The sequence below is a fragment of the Hylobates moloch genome, unplaced genomic scaffold (assembly GCF_009828535.3).
Source record: "Hylobates moloch isolate HMO894 unplaced genomic scaffold, HMol_V3 SCAFFOLD_20, whole genome shotgun sequence".
Lineage (NCBI taxonomy): Eukaryota > Metazoa > Chordata > Mammalia > Primates > Hylobatidae > Hylobates > Hylobates moloch.
In genome coordinates this window covers 334,114-361,181 of record NW_026652295.1, presented here as the reverse complement: position 1 = coordinate 361,181, position 27,068 = coordinate 334,114, and the positions used below count along the sequence as shown (strand labels likewise).

Below are 27,068 nucleotides of genomic sequence, written 5' to 3'. Positions count from 1 at the left end.
AGGTGGAGGTCATTGAATCGTAGTGGCGGTTTCCCCCATGCTGCTCTCGTGATAGTGAGTTCTAATGGGATCTAATGGTTTTACAAGGGGCTCTCCTCCCCTTCCACTGGGTGCTTCTCCTCCTCCTTGTGAAGAAGATGCCTTGCTTCCCCTTTGCCTTCCACCAAGACTGTAAGTTTCCTGAGGGCTCCCCAGCCATGCGTAACATAATTGAGTCAATTAAACTTCTTTCTTTTATAAATTACCTAATGTTGGGCAGTTCTTTATAGCAGTATGAAAACGGACTAATACAATGACCTATAGTCCATATATGGAGATTATTTTTTCTCCTACAAAATAGCTATGCTGAAAGAGATCTTTATTACTGAAAATATATAAATAAAAGTCACGAGTTTTTGTAGGAAAATTGAGAAGTGCTTTTATTATAGTCTGAAGTATTTATTGTTAACATTATTTTACTTTTTCCATCACCCTCAAATAGGCAACTCGTACTCTTCATTATGTGTTTATAGGTTAGCATGGCCTCGTTGAAAGAACTAGATCAAAGACTCTTTGAAAATTACATCGAGTTGAAAGCAGATCCCATCGTTGGCTCCTTAGAACCTGGAATTTATGCAGGATATTTTGATTGGAAAGACTGCCTGCCTCCAACAGGTAAGTAAAGTTTCTTGAGTAATAGATGTGGATGTACTTTTATCAATTGATACTTGCTTGAATTCTTTTCATTTTATTCTTATTTTTCTCATATCTACTGAGAGTGAGAGATTAATTTGATTTTAACTTTTTGTTCGCTTAAACCCATTTCTTGGATAGTTTGGAAAGTGGACACTTTGTATTATTACTCAGTGGCTTAAACCTGTTCTTAAAATTCTAGAGAATAATTAATTATAACATAATAATTGATCATTTTAGTAATGCATTCCTGCTTCCTATGATCTTTTCACATAGATATAATAGAGTGATTGCGAGTGACAGTTTCATGCAATGACCTTGTGTACATCATCAAAAAATGTATTAAAGAAATCTGGTCACTTCTATGTAAGACCTGATTAGTGATGCTGTAGAGGCGAAGGATAGGAGAAAAGTGTGTAGGAGTAAGATTATTATAGTAATTTAGCAAAGAGAATTGAGCCACAGAAGGATGAATGACACAGTTGAAGTATTATCTTTGTGATCTGAAATGAAAGTCACTTGAATCACTTCAAAATATATATTTTTAAAATAACTGTTGCTTTCTGAATCAAGTAAACTTTTGATTGATCAAATAGTTGTTTCTTTGTATGAAGTAGTGTGGAATACCTAAAACCAAGCTGCCCGTTGGCACTTTTGTAGAGAAGTAGTTTATGTAGAAGTGGTCGTGCTGGTATCAGACACAGGTTCTTCATGGGTGTATATATGCAGATGCACCAGTGAGTTGTTAACAAGTTTGGTAACTTCATTGTTTTAACTTTAACCTCCTTTTGTTTTTATCGTATAGCGCTTATACTAAACGATGATAAAATTGTTTACTGTTTAAACACCTTTGGTTTTTATTGTATAGTGTTCACATATAGTGATGCCAAAAGCCTAAACTAAAAACTAGGATCATTAAATTAGCTACAGTTACTTAATGTGACGATAGTTATTGAATTTCCTGAGCTCACAGTCATGGCAGTAATGCCAGCCCTTATTCCTCGTGTGCTTTTCTGTACACACACTTTTCTGTGTCCAAACCACATTCAGTTCATACCCTCAAAGTACATCCTTTTAAAGTCTAAGGCAGGTTCTATCAGTATCTTAATTAAAATTCTTACGACATCTTCTCATGATAGTAAAACCTGGGAAGCTGGGCTGTGCCAGCCTCTGCCCTGGCACCCTGCCCACTGGCCCAGTGCTCCACCCCACAGCCCCTCTCCAGCTGGACTCAACCTCTGCCTTTTTGAAAAGCTCATCCTTCTAAAATACAAATTGGATCCTGTCAATCCCCTGCTGAAAAACCTTCGAGGAGGCTCATTCTCCCTGAGGCTAACCCCAGACTTCTCAGACAAGGTAGCATCCCCACAGGTACCAGATTCCACGGACGCTCAAGTTCCTGGTGTGAAATGGTGTCATATTTGCATGTAACCTATGCACATCCTCCTGCATGCTTTAAGTCATTTCTAGATTATAACACCTAATACAATGCCCATGCTTTGTGAATAGTTGTTATACTGTATTGTTTAGGGAGTCATGACAAGGAAGAAAGTTTGTACATGCTCAGTACAGATGCAGCCGTCTGGTCCCCCCACCCCGGAATATTTTCCATTCATGGTTGGTTGAATCCACAGATGCAGAAACCACTGTTGTGGAGGCCACAGATGCAGAGGCCGCAGATGCAGAGGCCACAGATGCAGAGGGCCAACAGTACTCCTGTGCTTGCTATGAGTTACTTCCCTCTCCTCGGGCTCCCTCAGGCAGCAGGCAGGCTGGGTGCTTCGTGCACTGTGAACCCTGTGCCTAGTCCCTCTCACCTCTGCCCCTCTCCTAACCTCTCCTGCCCTTCCAGTCCCTGTGTCCTCTGGGAGCTCACCCAGCCCATCCCCTGCATGTCTCCAGGTCACACTGGCCTACCTCCATTCATGGTGCTCCCAGAGCAGTTCTTACCTCTCTCTGTGCCCACAGGAAATGTTTTGTTATTATCTACCTCCTTGCTGGACAGTCTCAGCACAAGGTCGTCATTCGGGTGTCTTGTTCTCAGAGTTTTTAGCACAGTGCAGTTTCTGACACTCAGCTGATGCTGTGCGTGTGTGTTTGTGGAGTGAATGAAGACTGGCATTTTCTATAATAATAACCATCTTTCTAAATGTGCCAGTTGCTCCTTCTCTTCCAAGTGTTTGCCATATGCTTTTGCCTGATTTTTCTCAAAATTTTCTCAGTAGGAAAGTACATTATACAGTGTTCTAGCTTCCACTGTTCTTCTGATTCGCTTTTTAATAAACAGTACACGGTGGATATTCATATTTGCTGAATTAAAATGACAGTACTCATTTTCTTGTCCTTTGTGAATTCTCATATCGTAGTTGTGTACACTTGCTAAGTTTGAGCAACTGCATTTCAATTAAAATGCAACTGTCAAGTATATCTAACATATCATCAATTCTATCTGTTTAACTATTTAAGCTCTGACCTTGCATCACCATGCAAAAAGTAATACATTGTTTGGTAATAGTTAAAATGAATTTTGTTAAAGTTCGTATCTTCCCCTGTGATAAGCATGTAAGTACATTAACTGTTCACACATCTAACACATCAGCAATTCTGTGTTTAATTATGTAAACTATTACTGAACAATGTATTACTGCAAAAAGTAATACATTGTTCAGTAATAGTTTAAATGAATTTTGTCAAAGTTCGTATCTTTTCCTGTGATTCGCATGTAAGTACATTAACTGTTCACTCTGAAATCATGCTTATCTTATTTCGTTATGTTCAAGGCTATTAAATCACTTGTGATACTTCTTTGAGAATAGAAAAAAATCATGACACAGCCCCTCTGAGTTTCCTGCGCTTCAGTGATTACTATAAAAATTTAGAATGGGCCACCGAGTTTCAGTCTCAACAAAGTGATTCTTCTCTGTCGTCACTGAAATCTCTGATTGTTAGTGAGAAAGAGGATTTATTTGCCCCTGATGCAGAGGAAGACTTTTCTTTGCCAGCCCTCTCTCAGACCTGCTGCCTCCCTTAACAAACAGTGAGGCATCTTTAGTGTATGCCGAACACCGGCAAGGGCAGTCAAGAATGTCTGTCAGGTGAAAGGCAGGTCTTTCCCATCCATCCTCTCCAAGGTGTCTTCGGAAAACAGACATCTATGAAGGCCCGTTCCCTGAAGGGCATCGTTAGGTCACAGGACTTCAGTGCAGGGACTGCTGGTCGTTATCACGAGGCTGTGAATCCTGTGACAGCACTTCAGTGGGCAGCAGCCAGGGCACGGGGGGTAAATCGCAGGCAGTGCTGGACTAACAGGGATCTTAGGTTCCTGCTGCATCCAGTTAGTTACCACGGCCTGGAATTTCAAAGTCCTCATTGGATTTATTTAAGGTACCCAGAGTCCTTTCTCTATGACCTTCATATTTTCCAGCCATAACATTGAACTAGACAAGCCTCTGTTGTGAGTTGGGATCAGAGCCTAAATGTAATCCTGAGATTGATCTTAATAAGAGTCTGTAACCTCAGATAATCTTCAATACAAAATTAAGATTCTTCTGGCTGTGTGACATTAAGTGGTGAGGCTTTTTTTTTTTTTAACATAGCTTCGTTTTTTGGTTTTGTTTTTTTCCTAAGATAAATTTTGTTTCATAAGCAAATGGCACATAGCACCATACTATCAGCAGTTTATTTACTCTTTCTCAGATTCCAAAAACATGTAGAAGTCATCGGTGCTCGTTTCACTTTTATAGACTCTATTTGGTTCTGTTCTTTGTGTAGTTTTGGCTTCATGATTACTAACTGAACCTCAGCCTTGCATAGTCATATAGTGATTTTTAGTTTGTTTAAAGCTGACTTAAGTTGAGACGTTGTGTAAAGTGAACAGCCAAAATAGTTTGACTATTAATCTTCCAAAATAATTTCAATTAACAACTTTAGTATTATCTTCAGAGTTTTCTTCTTCAGAAACTGAATTTTGCAAATCATATCGGTAACTGATTACTTATTGCTGTAGTTACCAATAAATTTAGTTTCCGATACTGTATGTAGTGATTAAAACAAAAATCCAGTTGATTAATTTCATGATTCAACAAGAGATATCCGTTAAAGCCGTAGCTATGTTTTTTTAAATCTTACCGTTGGGTATTTAAATTGGTGTCACCTCTTTATTTGTGTATATGTCAGTAAAGATTATTCTGGTTAGTTCTGAGTCACAAAACTGCTGTTAAGATTTTAATTGTTCTGTTATCTGAAATTATTAAGAGTTCTTAGTATTTGAATTTTATAAATTTTAAATAAATTAAGAATACTGTTGGTCTTTATTTACAAATACACATTGAAGTTCATTTCTTTGAAACATTAAATAAGAAAAAAGCATTTCTTTAAGTTTTCTCTTAAATACTGGTTTTAACTATTTTTTCTATCAAAAAGTCATAAAAATTTAAATTAATATGTATTATTTAAAGGTATTTACTAAGTGAATCTAAGCTTAATCATTTTCTATAGGTAAATAATGAACTGATTTTTGATTCAAATGTTCTTATATTAATTATAGTAATTGAAATTATAATGGGAAGGGGAAAACTTTATATAATTTGTGACATGAGTATGTCTAGGACCATTCTAAAAATAACAGCAGAGTTGGTTGCTTACATGTATGATGCATATAACCTAGAGCAGAGTAACCTCCTGCCCGTCGGTGATGTGCCAGAGCACAGGCTTGGGGTGCACAGTCCGTCTGTGAGCGAGACTTGGAAGTGTGTTGTCCAAGCAGTGTGCCAAGCAGCATATTCCAACAAATTAAAGAGAAAGAAAATGTAAATCTAAGTATGGAGACAGAGGCAGAAGCACAGCTCTTCTCAAGTCTATGTTTGTTGAATTTTATTTTAAGATCTCTGCCTTTTGGAATGTATCTTGCAGATGTTTTCACTGAATTTTACGAGAGACGTTGCACAATTAGGTTATCTCTTGCATCTTGTAACTTAAATTATTCAAAGCTCAGGTCCAGCATAGAATTTCTAGAGAATAAGAAAAATTCTACAAGAATGGAGATAAGGAGAAATTGTAATTTTTGTTTGATTTTCAAAAAATGGAAAACTGCAGACAGACCTCAAAGTTTAATGTAGCTCTCTGAGAAAATGGATCATTAAAATGTTTTCGGGTCCTTATAAAATAAGTTGTATGTTACATGTATATGTGAATTTATACATACATATATTCCTTATACATGCATTTATACACACACATTACTATGTACACATTTAGTAATGTAGTCAGCATTTGTTGCATATATACTATGTGCAAAGCGGAGGGCTTTGCGTAAATCACCTGATTTAATCTATATAACAGCCCCTCAAGGAGTAAGCAGTATTTTTATTCTCATTTTACAGATGAAGCCACTGAGCACAAAGAGGTTAAGTGACTTGCTCAAGGTCTTGTAGCTAGGAAGTGGTGGGGTAGGGGTTCCGAGTTCAAATCCAGGCAGCCCTTAATTTTAGGCATTGTGCTGTGTTGCTAGACAATAAGCAGCCTCCATTAGAAATCCACAAAGAGCCAGGCGCGGTGGCTCACTCCTGTAATCCCAGCACTTTGGGAGGCTGAGGCGGGCAGATCACTTGAGGTCGGGAGTTCAAGACCAGCCTGACCAAAATAGAGAAATCTCATCTCTACTAAAAATACAAAATTAACCGGGCGTGGCGGTGCATGCCTGTCTTCCCAGCTACTCGGGAGGCTGAGGCAGGAGAATCGCTTGAACCCAGGAGGCAGAGGTTGCTGTGAGCCAAGATTACGCCACTGCACTCCAGCCTGGGCAACAAGAGTGAAACTCCGTCTCAAAAAAAAAAAGAAAAAGAAAAAGAAATCCACAAAGAAAAAGGCAGATGTGCTGGTAGAATAGACACAAGTTCATGAAATTCACAAAATAACTAATATGGCCAATAAATATAAAAATAGGATAAAATTCATCAATTCTCAAAACTGTAATTTAAAATACCATTAGGGTATCATTTTGTTAAAATTCTCTGGATTGACAAATATTGTAAAGCTTGATAATACCTGCTTTTTGGCAAAGGTACAAAGAAACAAACTATTCCGTCATCTTTCTAGGAGTGTAAATTGGCCCATCTATACACATACGTGTGTGTGTATGTGTGTGTGTATGTGTGTATGCACACATTTATATGTATAGAATTTACTTAGAAATTTTGTTTCCAAGAATTTATCTTAAGGAAAGTTTTACAGAAGTAAGTAAAGAATTATGTACAATGATGTTTATTGAAGCGTTTTTTAATATATGTAGAATCTGAAAAACTAAATGCCCATCAGTAATGAATTAGTTAAATAATTTATTATATATCTAAACAAATACTATGCTTTCTTTATAATGAATGAGATGGATAGATGGATAAGTAAATGCATACCTATATGTGGGGGACTGTCCATATATTGGTAGAAAATGTTGATTAAGGAAACATGCATTCATTCTTTCCTCATTTTTATTGAAAAAGACAATGTATCAATTTCATATGTACAATTTGACATGTATAAACATATCTTGAAACGGGATAGGAAGGAGCATGCCAGAAAACTTTAATTTTCTACTTTAAAGTTTTGTTTTTAAAAATATCGGGGAGGAATTGATGTATTTTTAATTTTAAAAAAAGAAATTTCTGTATTTTAAAGAAATGAAAAACTTCATGGAGACAGCATACCCACAAAGAACAGGCACATTACAGTACTAACTTGTTTTCTTCTTGGACACACACTTGTTTGATAGAGAAATGGCATACATGGTGAATTTAGGTTTCAGCAAGTCATTTGACAGTTTTTCCTGATATTTTCAGGAATCCTAGTTGCTGAGTTATTGCCATCATGTCTTCATGTCAGTCTAGAGGAAAGCCTCTAGTCATTGCAGGAACACTCACTGAATGATGTTCAGCATTTTATTAGACATTTGAAAACGGAATAAATTCCACTTTGGGTAAATTTATGAAGAAAAACCTAGTAAAGTTAGCTTAGTAGTAGCACTATCTTACACTTAGAAAGTTTCTACAATGCCTTTATGTAAGCCCGTGATGGAACTATCCTAAAATTAATGAAAATGTAGCATGCTTTCTTAATTAGAACTACCACAGAATAAAAAGTACAAGCTTCAGAGGAATTTTGGTTTCAGTAATAGAGGAAGAACTTATCAGACTAACCCTTCCACAGTTAAAACTTGAACTCTGCACAGAATATAGAAACCCAGCTGTGAGAAGCACTGGAGAGCTATCAAAAGCAGACAGACGGGAGGGGGCGCTTGAACCCCTGCAGGAGGGGAGCTTGCACCAGGCAGATCCAAGGGCTGTCCACGAGTGCTGCAGCAGGTGCCCAGCACTCCTGCAGAAGGCACAGAGGGATGCAGCCAGAGAAACTCATACTCGATGGAAACTGGAATCTAAAGGAAGGAATAAAAAGTATCAGAAATCAGTGGTATGTGGGAAAATAGAAAAGACAAACTTTTTGGGTTTTGATTTTTAATTTTTTAAAAGATGATTAAATATAGAAAAATTTCTATATTTATTAAGTTGAATTCACAATCAAAGACCTTTCTTTGTGGAAAATTCCAAGTCCAAATGGTTTTACTGATAAGTTCTATGTAACATTTAAGGAATAAATAATACCAATTTTATACAGACTTTATCAGAAAATATAATAGCAAGCATATTCAATCTCATTTTATGAAACCTGCATAACCCCAAATCAAAAATATGACAAGAATATTACAAGGAAAGAAAATTACAGACTAGTGTCCCTCATGAACATTGGAACAAAAAATTCTAACAATTATTTTTACTAGATCAAAGCACTGTTGTCCATACAGTGGAACACTAATTCATTATGACCAAGTAGGGTTTCTTTCCTTTTTTTATGTTTGGAATTTTTGTTTTATTTATTTTTATTTTATTTCATTTTCCTTTAAGTTCTGGGACACATGTGCAGAGCACGCAGGTTTGTTACATAGATACAGATGTGCCGTGGTGTTTGGTAGTCATTGGACGACCAGAGGCAGGAGCCATGCTAACCTCTTCACAAGATGACACCTCTACGTAATTACAGTCATTGCGGAGTCTGGTGGTTCTTCCCCGTACGTAAATGTCCTAATGAATGACCGAATAAGGATTATAAGACATTTTTCTTTCCACTCAGCATGTATTGCCCTTACTTTTCTATCAATAAAAAAAATAAATCCATAAGCAGAGCTATCCCCTCTGTTTAACATAATCAGACTTCAAGTTCTCCTCCCTTTGCTGCTTTTTCAGTTTTGGTGGAAGCATTTAGATACACTTACATTGTAATGTCTTAGTTACAATGTAACTAAGACAACCCACACCTTCATAGTACCCCAAACATCACCTTCAAATAATAACATTGTATTCACGTTATCAATTCAGCGGAAAATAGAGGTAGTTTTCCATTCCCCATTGTACATTTTTAAAAAGAATTTAGAAAGCTGCATTTTAATGGTATGAGTTAGTGATGTCACCAGTAAGGTCATTAGAGGCCAGGGCTTCAGGGTTCTAGTGGGCTATGATTGCACCACTGCACTCCAGCCTGGGCAACAGGGGGAGACCCTGTCTCAAAAAACAATTTTTTTAAAGACCTAATTATACTTTGGCACCTGCCAAAATAAACCATACATTCATTGCCATTTAAACTTAGTCTAACTTGAATTCATGGATATGAAAATATACGTATTTGGAACAGCAAGAGTAGAATAAAGTGAAATTAATCTCTTAATCTGTATACTCAATGTCTATAAAGTACTTCACGTACAGATAGAAAGTATTTGTTTTTCATTCATAAAGTTAACAAATATTACCAAGTCTATTCTATACAAGGACTCTCCAAGTTTTCCAAGTTGTTGAAATAGCAGTTTCTGATTTCCAGGTTTAAAGCATAGAGAAGCCGACAGTTCTGTGTAGGAGGTGGACGCATTGCGTTCTCACTTAACCAGGGTGGTAAGCACGCGTGTTCTCCCTCAGCATCTGTGGAGCCAGGGTACTGATCTCAAGAGTGTGCCCTGAATGTTCTCCACTTAAAGGACACCAAACTGGGAGCACTTGGACACACCCCCTTGGACAGCAGAGGTTCTAAATGTCCCTTTCTGCATAGCGCCATCCCATCTCGGGTTTCTTTATCTTACTTATCAGATTCAGATTTTCAGATATTACCTATCAGAACAGATTTTCTTTCCTTATCTGATCTCTTCCTCTCCAGTCTCACACCCTCAAATCCTGCTGAAATATTCTTTCAAAATTCATTTTCATTCAGGTTTCTTCTTTCCTCACAGTCATTTAATGGCCCCCAGCCTTTGGAGGAAAACAGTTTTAGTACTGGTCATGTGCTGACCTGCTTAGCTCTGAAGCCTCATCTCTTCATACCAGCCGTTCCTGGTCGTCCACACTCAGTCCACACTGGGCCACTGCTAGTCCTCAAAGACCCAGCATTCCCTTTCCCAGATGCCCTCAAGCACACAGCTGCCTTCACTTGACCTTCCTTTCATCCCCTCAGACCTGGCTGAGGCCTGGAGACACCTTGCTGTACCATCATTTCACCTGAGCCCAGCCCAGCTCACAGTGGTCCCCACACGCTGTCCTGCTGGTCCACCTGTCTGGATGTGAACCCTCCTGCTTGTGTCTCCTCTCTGTATCCATGATTGGCAAGGCACCTGGCTTGGAGTAAGCATCCAGTTATAGATTTATTCAGTTACTAGTTGATTGGTTAATGCGTTGGTAAGGGTTACTCAAGCCATAGATGATAGGTGAAAATGAACATCAATAAAATACCAAATTTACCCTTTGGTTTTTTGGTTTTTTTTTTTTTTTTTTTTTTTTTTTTTTTTTTTTTTTTTTTTGAGATGGAGTTTTCGCTCTTGTTGCCCAGGCTGGAGTGCAGTGGCGCGATCTCGGCTCACAGCAACCTCCACCTCCTGGGTTCAAGTGATTCTCCTGCCTCAGCCTCCCGAGTAACTGGGATTACAGGCATGCGCCACCACGCCTGGCTAATTTTGTATTTTTGGTAGAGACGGGGTTTCTCCATGTTGGGCAGGCTGGTCTCGAACTCCTGACCTCAGGTGATCCGCCCGCCTCGGCCTCCCAAAGTGCTAAGGTTACAGGCGTGAGCCAACGCACCCAGCCTGGGTTTTTTATATTAATAAGTATTTTCAACAGAAAGTCAAATTGAGTCAACTATTTTTTATTCAGTAAATGTCAAAAAGAGAACTTTGGTTTATTAATTAGGATAAATAACCAAAAATAACATGGACATCCCATTTACGAAGAATTCAAGGCCAGGTGCGGCAGTTCACACCTGTAATCCCAGCACCTTGGGAGGCTGAGGTAGGTGGATCGCTTGAGCCCAGGAGTTAGAGACTAGCCTGGGCAACATAGTGAGACCCCATCCCTACAAAAAAAAAAAAACACACCAAAATTAGCTGGGCATGGTGGCACATACCTGTGGTCCCAGCTACTCAGGAGGCTGAGGTGGGAGGATCACGTGAGGCTGGGAGGTCAAGGTGTGGTGAGCCAAGATCCCATCACTGCACACCAGCCTGGGTGACAGACTGAGACCCTGTCTCAAAAAAAAAAAAAAAAAAAAATTCAAATATTAGAAAATACTTGTAACACCAAAGATCTCCTAAATGTAGTTCTACCTTTCTTCATTATTCTAAAGACTCTTTGAGCCCCACAGAATTTTAAGGGTACCATCACGAACGTCATATTCCTAGTGCTGTTTGTTGGGACACTTTTCAGAATCTGTTTTCATCTCCGAGTGTGGACTCTGAGTGTTGGCGCTCAGTGGTGGTTGTTTTCATCTCCGAGTGTGGACGGTGAGTGTTGGATCTCAGTGGTGGTTGTTTTCATCTCCGAGTGTGAACGGTGAGTGTTGGCACTCGGTGGTTGTTTTCATCTCCGAGTGTGGACTCTGAGTGTTGGCGCTCAGTGGTGGTGGTTTTCATCTCCGAGTGTGGACGGTGAGTGTTGGATCTCAGTGGTGGATGTTTTCATGTCCGAGTGTGGACTCTGAGTGTTGGCCCTCAGTGGTGGTTGTTTTCATCTCTGAGTGTGGACTCTGAGTGTTGGCACTCAGTGGTGGTGGTTTTCATCTCCGAGTGTGGACGGTGAGTGTTGGATCTCAGTGGTGGTTGTTTTCATCTCTGAGTGTGGACTCTGAGTGTTGGCACTCAGTGGTGGTTGTTTTCATCTCCGAGTGTGGACTCTGAGTGTTGGCCCTCAGTGGTGGTTGTTTTCATCTCCGAGTGTGGACGGTGAGTGTTGGATCTCAGTGGTGGTTGTTTTCATCTCCGAGTGTGGACGGTGAGTGTTGGATCTCAGTGGTGGTTGTTTTCATCTCCGAGTGTGAACGGTGAGTGTTGGCACTCGGTGGTTGTTTTCATCTCTGAGTGTGGACTGTGAGTGTTGGCGCTCAGTGGTGGTTGTTTCCCTGTCACCCACCCATCCCTCACGGGGTTCCTGTGTCCTCGTCATTGAGTACTTTGGCACTTTACGACTTCTGCTTTTGATCGAAACAGATACCAATTGAGTGGACTTCATCTCTGAAGAGAGAAGCCTAAGTCAATAATCTTTTTTTCTTTACTGAACTCTGATGGAAAACTATCAATCCTTAGGACTATTCTTAATTACATTTAAAAAGTTTGGAGGTAGATATTAATAGTCTGGTATTTATTTAAAGCAAACAGCGATTTTACATTTTCTAAAGGAGTATAATTTTCATTGGTCATCTTTTTTTAAAAAAAAGTTTCATTAAACTTGCTTGTTTTCAGACATTTTCTTCTTTTTTATAAGCTGTTTGATGTATTAGAGTCAGTGCCGTAAAACCATTTGTACAGTGCTTTAGACATTTGGTTATAGTTTCTTTGTCTGCCAAGCATTTTTCAATAAAGCTAGATTTTGGCTCAAATGGTCTTAAATGTGAAATTTATTAACTTCAAGATGACCCGTGGCCTACATATTTTCTTCATTGCATGTCTTATCTGCTAAAGTATTTATTTTATTATGTATTAAATTGATAGCTATAAACTGTGCTGTTTGGCATCAGGGTAAACTAACATACTATTGTACAAATAAACAGTCCAAGTCATTTAAAAACTTTTGGTTATGGAAGTTTTCAGACATATATCCAAACCGAACAGTCTGACACATCAGTTGACCTATTGGCCAACTTCAGCAGCAATCATCTCATGGCCAGTCTTGTTTCATCTGTGCCCCTGGGCTCCTCACTACCTCTGAGATCTGTTATTTTGAAGTAAATCCCAGATATTAGATCATTTCATCCATACACATATCAGATAAGGACTGATTTTTTTTAAAAGAAACATAATCATAGTACCATTATTAGATCTGGAAAAAGTTAACAGTAATTCCTTAATTTTATCAGATATTTAGTCAATGTTCAAATTCTCATAGAAGCTTTTTGGACAGTTAGTTTGTTCGTATCAGGATTCAGTCAAGGTCTACACATTACGTTTGGTTGATATGTCTCTTAGTTAAGAAAAATAAACCTCTCGAGTCACTTTTGGTGCTCAGTGAAGTGGTTGTTTCCCTGTTACCCACCCATCTTTAGCTGAATAAATTGGGTTTTTTGTTCTGTAGATTTTCTCACATTCTAGATTTTTCAGATAGCTTCCTCATGGTGTCATTTAACCTGTTCCTTTGTCCCTTGTGTTTCCTATAAATTTGTGGTTAATAAGAAAGCTATCAGTTTGAGGTTTGATTTTATGTTGTTTACTTCCATCAGGAGATACCTTATGTTTGGTTGTCTCTGCTTTTGATGATTAAACTTTTCATCTAATGGTTATAGCACCATTGGTAATTGTTTTCATAATCTATTTCTTATTAGAAATTGAAAATAATCATTGTTAGCTGGAACACTAAATAAATTAAATTTTTTTCATTAAGCTCTGAAGTACAGTTCATACAGGAGGGGCAGGAGAGATGCCTGATTAGTTAGCAGTTTTCAGAATGAGTTGGTTTCCTAGTATTTCTCAAAGGTCATTACTAAGGTATGTTTTTATTTTTTTATTACCTTTATGAAGTCATGATGTAAACATAATTTGATGAGCTTCAATTCATTGTAGTTGATTTTTTTAATTTAGTTGTGCCCTCTTTGGGGAAGTGTCTTCAAGTGGGCCCTGGGTCCTGACTACAGCCTCGCCATAGGGTGCCATGTTCAGTCCTGACAGTACAACCTCGCCATAGGGTGCCATGTTCGGTCCTGACAGTACAACCTCGCCATAGGGTGCCATGTTCAGTCCTGACAGTACAGCCTCGCCATAGGGTGCCATGTTCCACACTTGTGGTGGTTTTCTTGCTTCGTAGAATCAGCCGTTGGGAGGAATTGATGGAATATGAAGTACGAACATCTTCCTTCTTCTCTTTTATTTCTTTCCACACTGTGTCTCTGTCCAATCTACCCCCTGGCTTTTTCTAACCCCGTAGCTCTCGTTCAGTCTCACCCCAAAGTCAGTTCTGCAGCTGGATGGGCTGTGGCAGCAGCAGTCATGGTACCTTCTCATATTCTAGCAGTACCATCATTCCCATTCAGAAGTCATTGCCAGCTGGACCCGCTCCCGCCAGGCAGGTGAGAAAGGCTGCCTGCCTACCCTCTACCGTGGTCTCTCCATCAGTGAGGCGTTGGGGAAGCCGTGCCTGTTTCTTGTCATATTCTATATCTGTACTAGGAACTCTGAGAATTTAGGCTTCTAAGGTGCTGTGGAAAGCATTAGGGATTTTTTCTCACTTGACCTGGTTTTGTTTATCTAATTATAGAGGGACTCTCTCCAAAACTCATTGACACACTTCACACCTGTGTGCCCTGTGGTACACAGACAGTGACAGATACTTGCATAGATGCTACCGTCTTGGCATCCTCTTCCCCCGTCCCAGCTATTATTTCCTCCTGGTCTTGGCTACATTTGGTGTGAATGTTAGCCCTGAATTTGTTGCTTTTCTTAAACAGTTTAGTCTGAAGACTTCGTGGGGCGTTGGAAAACCTGCCCTTGTTTTGATCCCTTGGCTTCAGGCCTGCCCTGCAGAGCCAGGGAAGCCTCTCGTGTCTGCACGCATGGTGACAGCTCAGCCAGCTGTGCCACACAGCTCTGTTGGGCCGGGGCTAGGGGTCCGGTGATGGAGCTAGACGAGCTAGCTCTGTGCGTGGGAACATTGAAAGCTGACAGCGAGCGCTGCCGTTTGGATCATCTTCACATCCGCGTGGCCTAGCAGCTGTCTTCCCGCTCCTCCAGTGCCGCCCCGGAACCAGAGCCTTGGGTCACGGTTAGAAATGCGCATTCTCCTGGCGTTAGGAACAAAGATGGCCTGCTAGAACAAAACCACTTGATTAGCTTTAGTATCTTTGCACTCTGCAGTAAGGTGAGATTTAATGAAACGCTTTCAGGATTGTCTCAGTATTTGGATGGGTGGAGTGCACTGGAGTAGTGTAGGGTTATAGACAGTTCCAAATTACTCCTTTGAACTGGAAAACTGTGAAAAATGTTGTGCTTTCCCAGTTATTTATAACATGCATCACTGTAGACAGCTGAGGCTCCGATGATTTCCAAATGTTGTAGTTGGACTTCCTGACAAACTAAGTCACCACACGCCTTGGTAGTTTAGTCGCTGGCTAACAGAATCTCAGGGATTGAATCACAACGGTGAACCTAAGGACGGGCAAGTTTTCTAAATGAAACCCCCGGAAGCCACTTTGTGCTCACTGCAGATACCCACCAGCTGTGTGCGTCTCTCCTTTGTTGTTGGAAATCGTTGTATGATTGCGGTCATTCTGGCTCCTTGCTCCCTCCCAGGACCGCGATGTGCCCTGTCACCCTAGCACCCCGGAGCCACACTGGCTGCATTCAGCCCTGAACCTGCTGTGTGTGCTCAGGGCATCAGGGCATCAGTCCCTGGGTAAGCCTGCCTCCAGCTGTGGTGCCGACCTTCTAAGGATTGTAGAGAGCAACAGCCATGACAGGAAAGCCAGGGGGCAGACGGGGAGGGCAGGAGACTGTGTGGACAGGACGGAAAGACGTTAAGACATGGACTTTTCTTCGTATGTTTTCATTTACCTTCAATGCCCACATTTCCTAACCTACCTTCCTGGTTTTGTTTGCTTGTTTGTTTTTCAGTGTCTTTGTTTTTCTTTGTTTCTGGGGTAGGGTGAGGTGGGGTGGGGTGGAAGTAAGTTATAGTTCTTAATTGCCAATCCGGGGCAAGGGAAAAGTAATTCTTAAGAGCTCAGCTGAAAAATGTGTATTCCAAGTGTTCCTGCTGTTATACCATAACAATGTTATAAATTTGTTTCTGGCATGATACTCTATAAAAGCCAATATCTTTATAGTTTCATCAAAAGCAACATAATTCAAATGCCTTTATTATGGCTAGAACTGAAAGCAGTTTTAAGAACCGTTGGTTTAGAGCGAAGCCACCAGTGCCTAACGTTTTCTTTTAAGCTGTTTACATGCACTGATCTGGTCACTGGCTTCTGGAACTTCACTGAGAACTCCTCTGCCCTCAGAGGGCCCTGCCTCCCTGGCTGCCTTCCGACTCCACCCTCCTCCCCTCCCCCGGGACATCACGGGGCCTGACCCAGGGCCTGCTGGGTGTCTGTCCTTTGGGCTCTTCCCCTACACATCTGCCTGTGGTGTGTGCTCCTCCTCTGGCCTCTGTGTCCCTTGGGCTTCTCCCATAGACATCTGCCCCAGGTGCGACCCCCTTGGCCTCCCTGGAGCCCCCGGAGCAGCTGTGTCTTCACAGCCCTCGCCCTGCAGCTCCTAAGAAAGCCTCACATGCACGCCAGGGGCTCAAACCACGGGCTCAGGGCATGGGAAACTGGGAGCAGTGCGTGGATTTACTCATTTTAGTAGAAAATGAGCATCTGATAGAATTTGTTAAGAAAGTTAAACCACAGAGCAACTCTCTCTGTGTTTCCTGTTTTCTACTCTGAGGTCAGAAATGCCATCTCTGTGACTTTCTCCCAAAACCAGGATAGAACCTTCAAGATAAAAGGTACTTGGTAAATATTGGGTAATCATCTCCAATTTTCTTAACTACCTTCTCTTAGTAAGCAGCAAAAACTAACCCCAAAATACTTATAGGGCAGCTTGGTAGTTAGTAATAAATAGTTACTATTTGTTCTAAACCTTCAAGGTGGAAAAATTTTGAGTGTTTATTGAAAACGACTTGAACCTTTCCTAAGAGACCACAGTAAAAGGGTTACTTATCGGCCTGAAAGAGGCGGAGAAGACCTATCACACCCCTTTCTTGTACAGCCAAGGAAACTGAAGTCCAGACGAAACACTGTCTACAGCCGTCAAGGAGCATTTGGTTGGCAGACTGGGACTTCTGCCTCTGCCTCCTAACACTTTTCAAAAATACATCATTTTTTAGCAAGCTGATCAATGTGCTTAAACGCTACGTTGTATCAAGAGTCTAAAAATAGTACAATTAGCATAAAAAGCTCAGTTTGTGGGTAGATTTTTAAGTGTGTGGAGCAAGAGATATCAACAAAGCAGTTTATGGGAGCAAATTAAAGACAATGTTATTAAAATCCTTATATTGCAAAGGATATTTACTTGGGACTTAGATTCTTTTTGGATCAATTTACTTCAATTTTCTCATAATATCACATACTAATAATCAAAATGTTTGAGTGACAACCACAGTAAATTCATAAATGTAATATATCTGAAAACCCATTTTTCTTTTTTGAAATTGCTGTCGCTTCTGGTTGCAAATGGTGTGACAGCCTGTGATTACAGTAATAAGGACTTTAAGGATTATACATAGAATGCATATCACTTTTAGCAAGTTTGTGTATTGAAGGAATTTAATAAGAGGTTTATGGAATCACAGATCTACCTTCATGGACTTTAAATATGATGGATATGAAAGAAACTAATATCCTTGTACTCTACGGTTGGGTTGTATTAATGAAAAGAAAAATTGGTGTGTGTGCTTGGACTTTTATTTCTTCTCATTTTCCTCCTTGGTTTGTGCCGTGGCTTCCTTTTTCATATTCTGCTAAGGAAAACAGGTTCGGCAGATCATTTTGCTTCACTGGAGCTGTGCTGCTCACGGACGCGTGGGCCGTGTGCAGCCGCACTGCACGTAACCGTGGGTGACCACGCCGTGCTCTTGCTGTGACATGCGGTCGGCTCTTCCCCACGGGGACTGGAGCACACTGAAGATAACACACATGCAGTGACCCAGTCCATTCCAGCCTGTGACCCAAGAGAATGAGTGTTTATGCCCGCCAAAAGACAGCACCAGCTGCATTCGTAACAGCTCTGCTGCAAATACCTGAAAATGGGAGCTGGGAAACAGAGAGTTGTGGAGCCAGCCTATTTTGTGGGGTTTAAGCATCCATTGTTATAAATAAAATGCCAGATGACATTTTGCTTTGGTTAATATTGAAAACCTGATGAATTTATTCAGGTATTTCATTTGGTCCATTTTCAAATGAAAATATTTTACAATTTACTTACTGTTTTCACATACATTCTTGTATTTTATGTTTACACCAACCGTGTTGGGGTTAGATACTGTTTTCCCCATGTGGCAAGTTTTTAAAATTTGGAGAATCAGGAAAGGCCCAACTTGTCATCTCCAATTCTAACTTTATCACTCTTACAAGAAACATATGTACAGGGCATGGGTCAGACCACAGGGCTAACGATGCGGTGTCATTTTGTATATCTTAATATTTGTAAATACAGTAGACCCTTGTACGACAGAAAGCTGAGGTGCCAACCTGCTGTACAGTCTGAAATCTTTGTTTAACTTTTGACACCCCCAAAATTTAACTAGGAATAGCCTGCTGTTACCCAGACGACTTACTAATAACATAAACAGTCTGTTACATATTTTATGTATATACTATATTCTGTATTAAAGTAAGCTAGAGAAAAGAAAATGCTATTAAGAAAATCATAAGAAAGGAAAATACATTTACTACTCATGAAGTGGAAGTGGATCATCATAGAGGTCTTCATCCTCATTGTCTTCACATTGAGTGGGCTGAGGAGGAAGAGGAGGATCGGGGTTGGTTTTGCTGTGTCGGGGCAGCAAAGGCATGAGAAAACCCACATATGGGTGGACCCACGCAGTTCAAACCTGTATTGTTCATGGACTGACTGGAATTGAGTTTGCAAAGCACTGTGGGCCTTCCTCAGTCCCAGGTGCTGTTAACAGAGCTGAGAAGGGGCTCGAGGACCATGGCCGGGTGGCCCTCCCCTGCTGACAAAGGACAGTGGCTTAACCCCAAGGAAGAAGACCGTGTGTGTATATGCACCTTGCCCTTCTGACAAACACTGACCCATGAGGGAGAGTTTCCAAGTATGGCAAAGCGGTTAATGAACGATAAAGATACCAGGAAGAGTAAAGGGGTTGCACTGATTTTTGGATAAAGGATCTGCACAACAGTGTACCAGGCACTAAGCAACACATTTGGTGGGGTGATGAAAGTGATCATTGATACTGAAGGGGGAAGAACAGATGAGTAATTGCTAATAAAATCTCAAGAGAAATAACAAGCAACGTGGAATTCAGTATTTGAATGAGATTTTCTTAGAAAAAGAAACAAGTCTATGAAACGAGGCTCTGTTCCTGCCCTTGCTGCCCTGAGCCTGTGTGCCTCGTTGGTGGCATCCTTGGAGCGCACTCTAAGCTGGCATTGCAGCTTTAGAAATGCAGGCCCCTGCAGGTGAGCAGCTTGCCCAGCTTGGGCTGGGTTCAATCCAGATGTCCCCGTGCGGCCCTCTCTTGGCCTCACACTTCAATGTCATCAGTCCCAACAGGGTGCAAAGCCAGTGTTTTGTGGTTTTAGTCATCCAAACAGATGTGTGGCATGTTCAAAAATTAGTCTTCTAAAAGATATGCATTTCTACCTAGATTTCTTACTCTGTAAATGGGACTTTAAAATCCCAGTTAGCAATTGGGTTCTTAGCAATTGGGTTTTCATATTTTTTTTTTTTGCCTTCCATTTTATTATGACTCAAAATTGTTTTCAATTTCAAGGTGTTTTCTTTTTGGAAGGTTTTACGGCTATTTCTTCAATTGCATATGGAACCCCCCTATATTGAGAATAGGGACTATACCCTATGACTTCTTTTCCGTGCTCCACGGTAATGACTGCAGTCAATGGGATGCAGGACCCACTCAGCAGCAGGCACGGTACTGCCTGGCATTTTGCACCATCTTGCGTGCCAGGCCCTGGCAGGAGCCCTTCCCAGCATTCACTCGTTTAGCCACGGGACCACGCAGGAAAACAGGGGCCAGGACCCCAGCCGGCTTCCAGACCCGCTTCTCTCATAGCAGTCATTGGTTTTGATCTCAGCTTATTAAAATCTTGAAAAACAAAACACCTTCTTGAAATTGTGAAACTCGAACAGTTAACCCAAGCCTGTTTATGAAGTAGTATGTCCAGAAGTAACACCTCACAGTATAAAACAAACACATTCATCTGCATATATAGAATGAATCCTGTTTTCTTGTCACTTTCACTTTTCTAACTGAAATTTCCTTGTAATGAAAAAAAAATTTCTGACAAAAAACTAAATTCAAACAAATGGTTTGTCAGTTTATATTAAGTTAGTTAACTTTCTACCTTTATGTCTAAAATTCAGTGTATCAAGTTTGTAAAACATATTCTATGCTAAATGTATAATGAGTTCTGTAATGTTAGGATAATTCATGGTCTGTTTTACGCATCAGACTTTACATTTTGAAATGGGAGGGGAGAGTTTTTTCCACTTGCGTGTATTTGAGTCTGAAAGCTGTTTGTCTATGAAGTTTATGAATCTAAACTCTTATGAATATAAAGTCTTACGGATGGGAAAAATAAGCCATTTCACTGTTATTTTCACTGTTGGCAATGTTTTTTCTCGAGGAAAGAGTTTTCCTGTTTAGATTGATCGTGTTGATCATTAGGAGATCCTACTGATGAAAACAATGAAAAAAAAATATCCCGGGATGGAAAATCGAAAGCAGGAGAGGGTGAAGGTGCCCATTCATGTGCTACATTGGAAGGGAGTCCTTTCCTCAAACAGTCATTGAAAAAATCCACTTTAGGGCAAAAGACATTTATCAATTTGGGAATGAGGGCACTAAAACCTGACGAAGTGGAACTTAAAACTCTTTCTTTAGTCCAACAAGAGCTGATTTTGCTGCAGAATGGTTAGGACTTTCTCTCTGTTCTACTAATAGTGATACAGTTTCTGGTTATCTTTTTTTTTTTTTTTTTAATTAGGCAGTAATTTCGATAATGTGTGTTCAGAGTGTAATTGAGTAGATAATTGACTTGAAAAAAATACACCGAAGTTTTTTCAGTAGTGTTTCAGTTTGACAATAAAAAAAAGTACATTGTGGGATATTTATAGTATTTTTGAATCTATTTTTACCAGTAGACTGGGAGTGATAACTGATTTGGGGCATAGGGGTTAAAAACAGGAAATGTGGTTTATACAGTAGGTAGTATCTCCAGAGTTTCCAGGGTTGATTTCTTATAGTATTGTCTGAAGAGTGTTATGCATCAAAACAACATTAGGCCAAGTACCTTGAAATCCGCCTGTGTTTAAAGGAGCCGTCTTTCCAATTATGACAGGAAATGCTTCATGGAAAAGTTTGCATTCTTGGTATAAGTTAAGATGGCATAGCAGTTGTTTTCTGTAATTACAACATGTTCTTCCTCTCCAACACTTTTCAGACACTCTTTATACAGAGCAAATCTTGTGTAACTTCTAGTAAATTTCCTTCAATTTTCATATTAAAATTTTATTTTATTTTCATGAAAAGTTTTGTCAAATAGCTGTTAAGAATGTTTTAAAATAGAGTATCGTAGCTGAGGAGGAGCATATATTAGGGATACTATTAATTACAGTAATCAGAGAATCCAAGTTAAGAGAATACAAAGGCATGAAGAAATAGGAGTATAATTCTGTGTGGCCTTTTGTATGATAGGTTGGCAGAATGCATGAAAACTGAATAGCTTGAATACCTTTGCACTCAGCAATTCCATGTCTGGGAAGATATCTTACATAAACTGTTGTATTAGAATCCAAGAATCTATGTTCATTGCAGCGTTATTTATGGTAGTAAATTAAAAGGCAACGTAAGTGCCCCATCGTAGAATGGTCAAATAGATTATGATACATCCATGCTGGAATACTAAGCAGCCATCAAAAATTATAAGGTAGATACATATGCACTGAAGAGCAAACAGGTTGTTTGCTTAAGTCAAAGACCTTAACAGACAACTTACCAAAGTAAATAGGCACATGGAAAATAAGCATATGAAAAGACGTTCAACATTGTGTGTCATTAGGGAATTGCAGATTAAAACAATAGTAGAATACCACTGCACACCTATTAGAATGGCCAAAATCCAGAACACTGAAAACACCAAATGCTGGTGAGGATGGGGAGCACCAGGATCTCTCCTTCATTGCTACAGGGACTACAGAATTACCCAGCCACTTTGGAAGACAGCTTGGCAGCCTCTTACGAAACTAAACATACTCTTACCATATAATCCATGATTGGCACTACTTGGCATTTAGCCAAGGGAGTGGAAAAGTTATATCCACACAGAAACCTGCACACCAATGCTTGTAGCAATCTTACTCATAATTGCCAAAACTTGGAAGCAACCAAGTAATCCTTCGGTAGGTGAATAAATGTGTTATGGTCCATCCGGAAAATGAATATTACTCAGCACTAAGATGAAATGAGCAAGACATGGAAGGAACCTTAAATGCATATTACTAAGTGAAATAAGATAAACTGAAAAGGCTGCATATTGTGTGATTCCAACTATACGACATTCTGGAAGAGGAGAAACTATGGAGAGAGTAGAAATATCAGTGGTTGTCAGGGGTTATTGGGGAAGGAGGGAGCACAGAGGAATTTTAGGGCAGCGAAGCTACTGTGTGTGTGTTACCGTAATGGTTGGTACCTGTCATTATATATTTGTCTAAACCTATAACATGTACACCACCAAAATTGACCCTAATGTAAACCGTGGAATTTGGGTAATGATGACACGTGTCAGTGTAGGTCTTTCGACTGTAACAAATGCACCACTTTGGTGGGAATGTTGACAGTTGGGGAGGCCGTGTGTATGTGGTGGCGGGCGGGGCAGCATATGTGAAATCTCTTCACCTTCTGCTCAGTTTTGCTGTGAAACTTTTAAACTGCTCTAAAAAGTATAGTCAGTTAAAAAGTTGTTATAGATTACAGAATGAAATTTAGCAAGTTTCAAGAAGAGAATGTGTAACATCTCATTTTTTAGGAAAAAAATTATATTCATAGGAAAAGATCTGGAAGAACATACACTAACCTGTCAGTAGTGGTTATTCCTAAGAAGGATGAAAGAGGATTTTATTGGGCTTTTATTATTATGTAATAATAATAAACTGTGTTCTTTACAATGAGCATTTAATTACTTAATTTTCTGAGTAAAAAAGGACAAAGACTTGGTGAATCCAAACTGTTCAATATTTTATTCTTTAATGTCAACCTTCTCTAATGAGGTTTCTCCAAATTATTAAGAAGAAGAAGAATCCTGTCTGCCTGTAGAACACTTTTTATTTTACAAAGCATTTTCCCATAAAGAAAATCAGAAGCTCAAATTAACTGATTTTCCAGCTAAGATTGAAATCCGGGTCATTCCAATACACAGCTGAACGTTACGTGGCATCAGTTACTGCTGGGCGTTATTCCCCTGAGATCAGCACTAAAGGAACACGAGCATCCACCTGCAAAGGGGATCCTTTTTTCACGGATGATTCTCATCAAGCAAGAGCCCTCTCTTTGTCATGCAAGCTTTATTGTTTGCCTGAACAATTGTATTTCATGCATTTGCTTTCTTGCAATGTTTAAAGACAGTGTAAGGTTCTTCTCTCCCATGTGCTAGATGGTCATTTGTCATATTAAACCTGGGTGTGTCCCTACTAGAGTGCAAGCCCTGTGAGTGGAGGAGCACTCGTGTGTGTGTGTGTGTGTGTGTGTGTGTGTGTGTGTGTGTGTGTTCGTGTAGTCACTGCTGTGTGTGTGTGTGTTCCTGTAGTCACTGCTGTGTGTGTAGTCACTGCTGTGTGTGTGTGTGTGGTCACGTGTGTGTGTAGTCACTGCTATATCCCCAGCCCCTGGAATAGTGTCCTGCATGTAATAATAATGGACACTCAATAAGTATTTTTAATAGTGTGCCAGTTTGCCTGTTCCAAAATCAAGTGACCTTCCTATATGATTAAAAGAGGAAGCTGACAAATATACCAAGAAAGAAGGCTGCTGTACTATTTTGATGCATGAAAACAAGATCTGCATTGCTGGAGAATGTGCTGGGTTCTACCGGCTGGCTTACAGGAAACAGCCTACAAGTTCTTCTTCAGTAAAGATGAGCCTTGTTTTCTCCATGGGGAATTTCCACACTGTGCTACTAGATTAATTGCTAAGTGGTAGTCTAGGTTGATACTGTGTGGGTGGGGACACTTTTTGTCAAATATCATGACACATTCTAATTTCATATTCAGACAGTGGAGGAGATACATGTTGTAAATGCTTAGAAGCTGTTTCTCATCCCCTCGCTTAAATAACATGGAAAGTTGTGGGGGTTCATTGAAGGGGAACCTTTTTAAAAACAATACTTATTACTGCACCATAATGATGTATCCTTTAACTCCAAGGAGCAAATCAGTTTGCCTTATATTTTTCTTGGCACACTGCCCACATTGATGATCCCTTCCCTAATACTGTGTGCACCATAAATTTGGCATTTTGTGGCCCACTGTTGTTGGAGCACAAACTGAAACTCAGGTTTCCTTACACACTTACGTGTTCACTCCGTCCTAATATACCTGGACATCTTCCTAATATCCAGCACGTGGGGAGCATTCAGCAAATACCTAATGACATTATTTCAGTATATTGCTAGAAAAATAAAGCATATTTTGGAAAGCAAATAGATTAAGCCTCAGCAATATTCTGTACTACTGTACTTACTTTATTCAAACTATATTTTTCAAATGGATCCTGATGCTCAAAAGGACTGTCTTTGTTTTCCAAAATCCTATGAGAAGCGAGAGATTTTATGCTTTCCCAAGGAATACCTTCTTTCCATGTATGCCGAGGCACTTACTTTTAGTAGATGACTCAGATATCTTCTGACTTGAGCATGATAGAATTCTACATATATTTAGGTTTTTCTCTGATGTATTTATTCCCTCATTCATTCACTTATCAACTGCATAAGTCTTCAGAACTTAGTAGTGAGTGAGACAGACATGGTCTTTGCCTTCCTTTGTTTGTCATTCATGGATATTTTTGAACATCTGTGCCATCTATGTGCCACCCTCTGTGATGGGAGCCGAGGCTACAATGAGAAGGAGAATGGCAGATGATCCTGTGCTGTGGAGTGTGCGGTCCAATAGGGGAGACAGTTGTTAACTGAGTGATCACACAAATGGCTGCAGAGCTGCCCCAGTGGGACCAGGGACACAGTGCCCGCGAGGACAACGTTGGATCCAGGCAGCACCTGGGAATGCAGAGTGGGGTGGGGCAGGGCCGTCCTAACACCTCCCATTTGTTGACTGCCTGCTATCTGGCAGGTGACTCCCTAGCCTCTTAAAAACGTTATTCCACTTAAATGTTGTCTCTGTTTTACAAAGGAGAAAGCTCCAAGTCAGAGCAGTTCAGAAACTTGCCCCCAGGTGACTACTCAGTAATGAGTGTCTGAGGCCCAGTCTAATTCTGTCTGTGTCCCCCGATCCTCTTCGCTCAGGCCATGGCTCAGATGTCGCCACAGAAGCAAAGTCTTCCCCAGCCATCACCGGCATCTGACATTGAGCCATCCTCAACACTAGTGCAAAGTATGGCAAAAGAGTTGAACTGAAATTCTAACTTCCAAGGACTTTGTGTGAAACCAGCAAAATGAGGAGTACTGTCAAGGACAGACATTTCCAGTTCTAGCACATCACAGTCATATTTCATGTTGGGTTCATGGTGGTTTTTTTTTTTTTGCCGTCGTTGTGTTCCTATATGCAAAGTCAACTGTTAGCCATTCCTTGTACCACTCAGAAGACTTAATGTACAGCTAGGATCTGCGGGAGCTAAAGACAGTCATGGCAGGACCATTGTCCAAACTACATACCTTGCATTTCAGAAAGAGAAACCAGTGTGCTTTTTCTAGTCATTATGCTTTTTAGTCAACTGTTATGTCTTTAATTTTTAAATAACACCTGAAATATGTGTACTACACAGAACTGTAAGCTCTCTCAGGGTGGGGGGGTCCTGTCTGTTTTGCCCACTTTCTTCTATCACCACCTGTTGATGCCCAGCACATGATAGATACACAGCACGTGTTGGAAGAATGGGGGAATTGCACACACGTGGCATTTTCATAACAGCTTCGTTAGCAAAATGGGTCTCGTGATCTGTCCGTTTTGCAGAGTAGGCAGTTGTCTGAAAGATAAGCTGGGTTGTGGAAGGTCATACGATTGGTGTATAGGTTAGCCAGAAAATTCCATCTCGAGTGTTCTGTCACCTCAATAAGCTTAAAAGGAATTATCAAGCACTAACGTTAATTATAGTGACATTAGAATGAAATTCAATGGGAGGAGGACATACACCTCCAAAAATAAACTTAAAAGGAATTATCAAGCACTAATGTTAATAATAGTGACATTAGAATGAAAATGGGAAGAGAACATACAGCACCAAAATTAATTGCAGCATGGTCCCTCTGTCACTGTCACTGGCCCTTTGAAAAAAGTTCTGTCACCAAAAATCAGATTCTGGTCTTGCCGCCAGGAGCCACAACTGAGGTCCTTTGAAACTCATCCCACATATTGTTCTGCCATCACTGCGAGGCCTCAGCCGCTTCCATAATGGATGCACACACAGCCCCTCTCTGACGGCCTCTCCCTCACCTTCTCCATCATTTAAGGAAGAGACTGCGAGGCCACAGGCGAGCCCCGCGTCACCTTCCCAGCCCCTGCCTGGTCTGGGTCATGCCTTTGCCCTGGCCCCCCGCACCTTCCTCTGCCCAGTTAGGAAAGCGCATGGCTACTGCTTGCCAGAGGTGTTGGCCGTCAGAGCCACATGGAGCCAACGAGCCAGGCCACCCCAGCGCCTGTCCCAACACAGGCTTCTTTGGACACAGGTGTTTGAAAGAGCTGACATCCTCCCACAGACAGATTTTGGATAACATTTTAAAATAGAAAACAAGCAATTGGAAGTGAGTGCTTTATGGGAGTAAAAGTCTTACTTGGACCCAAGAGCCCATGGGACAGGCTGAAGAGGAAGGCGAGGGTGCGGGCGTACTACTCGGCCAGTCTCTCCCTAGGCCAATACCCAGCT

The 27,068-nt window shown here is 40.5% G+C and overlaps 1 protein-coding gene across 3 annotated transcripts in view; it reads left to right on the top strand.

Annotated features, from left to right (window-relative positions):
* Positions 1 to 27,068, top strand: part of EXOC2 (exocyst complex component 2) — a 192,677-nt gene that overhangs the window by 147,778 nt on the left and 17,831 nt on the right. For all 3 annotated transcript variants that reach the window (XM_032141514.2, XM_032141515.2, XM_032141511.2), the window contains exon 23: positions 513 to 654. In XM_032141514.2, the coding sequence (XP_031997405.1) occupies positions 513 to 654 (142 nt within the window). The remainder of the gene's footprint in view (positions 1 to 512; positions 655 to 27,068) is intronic.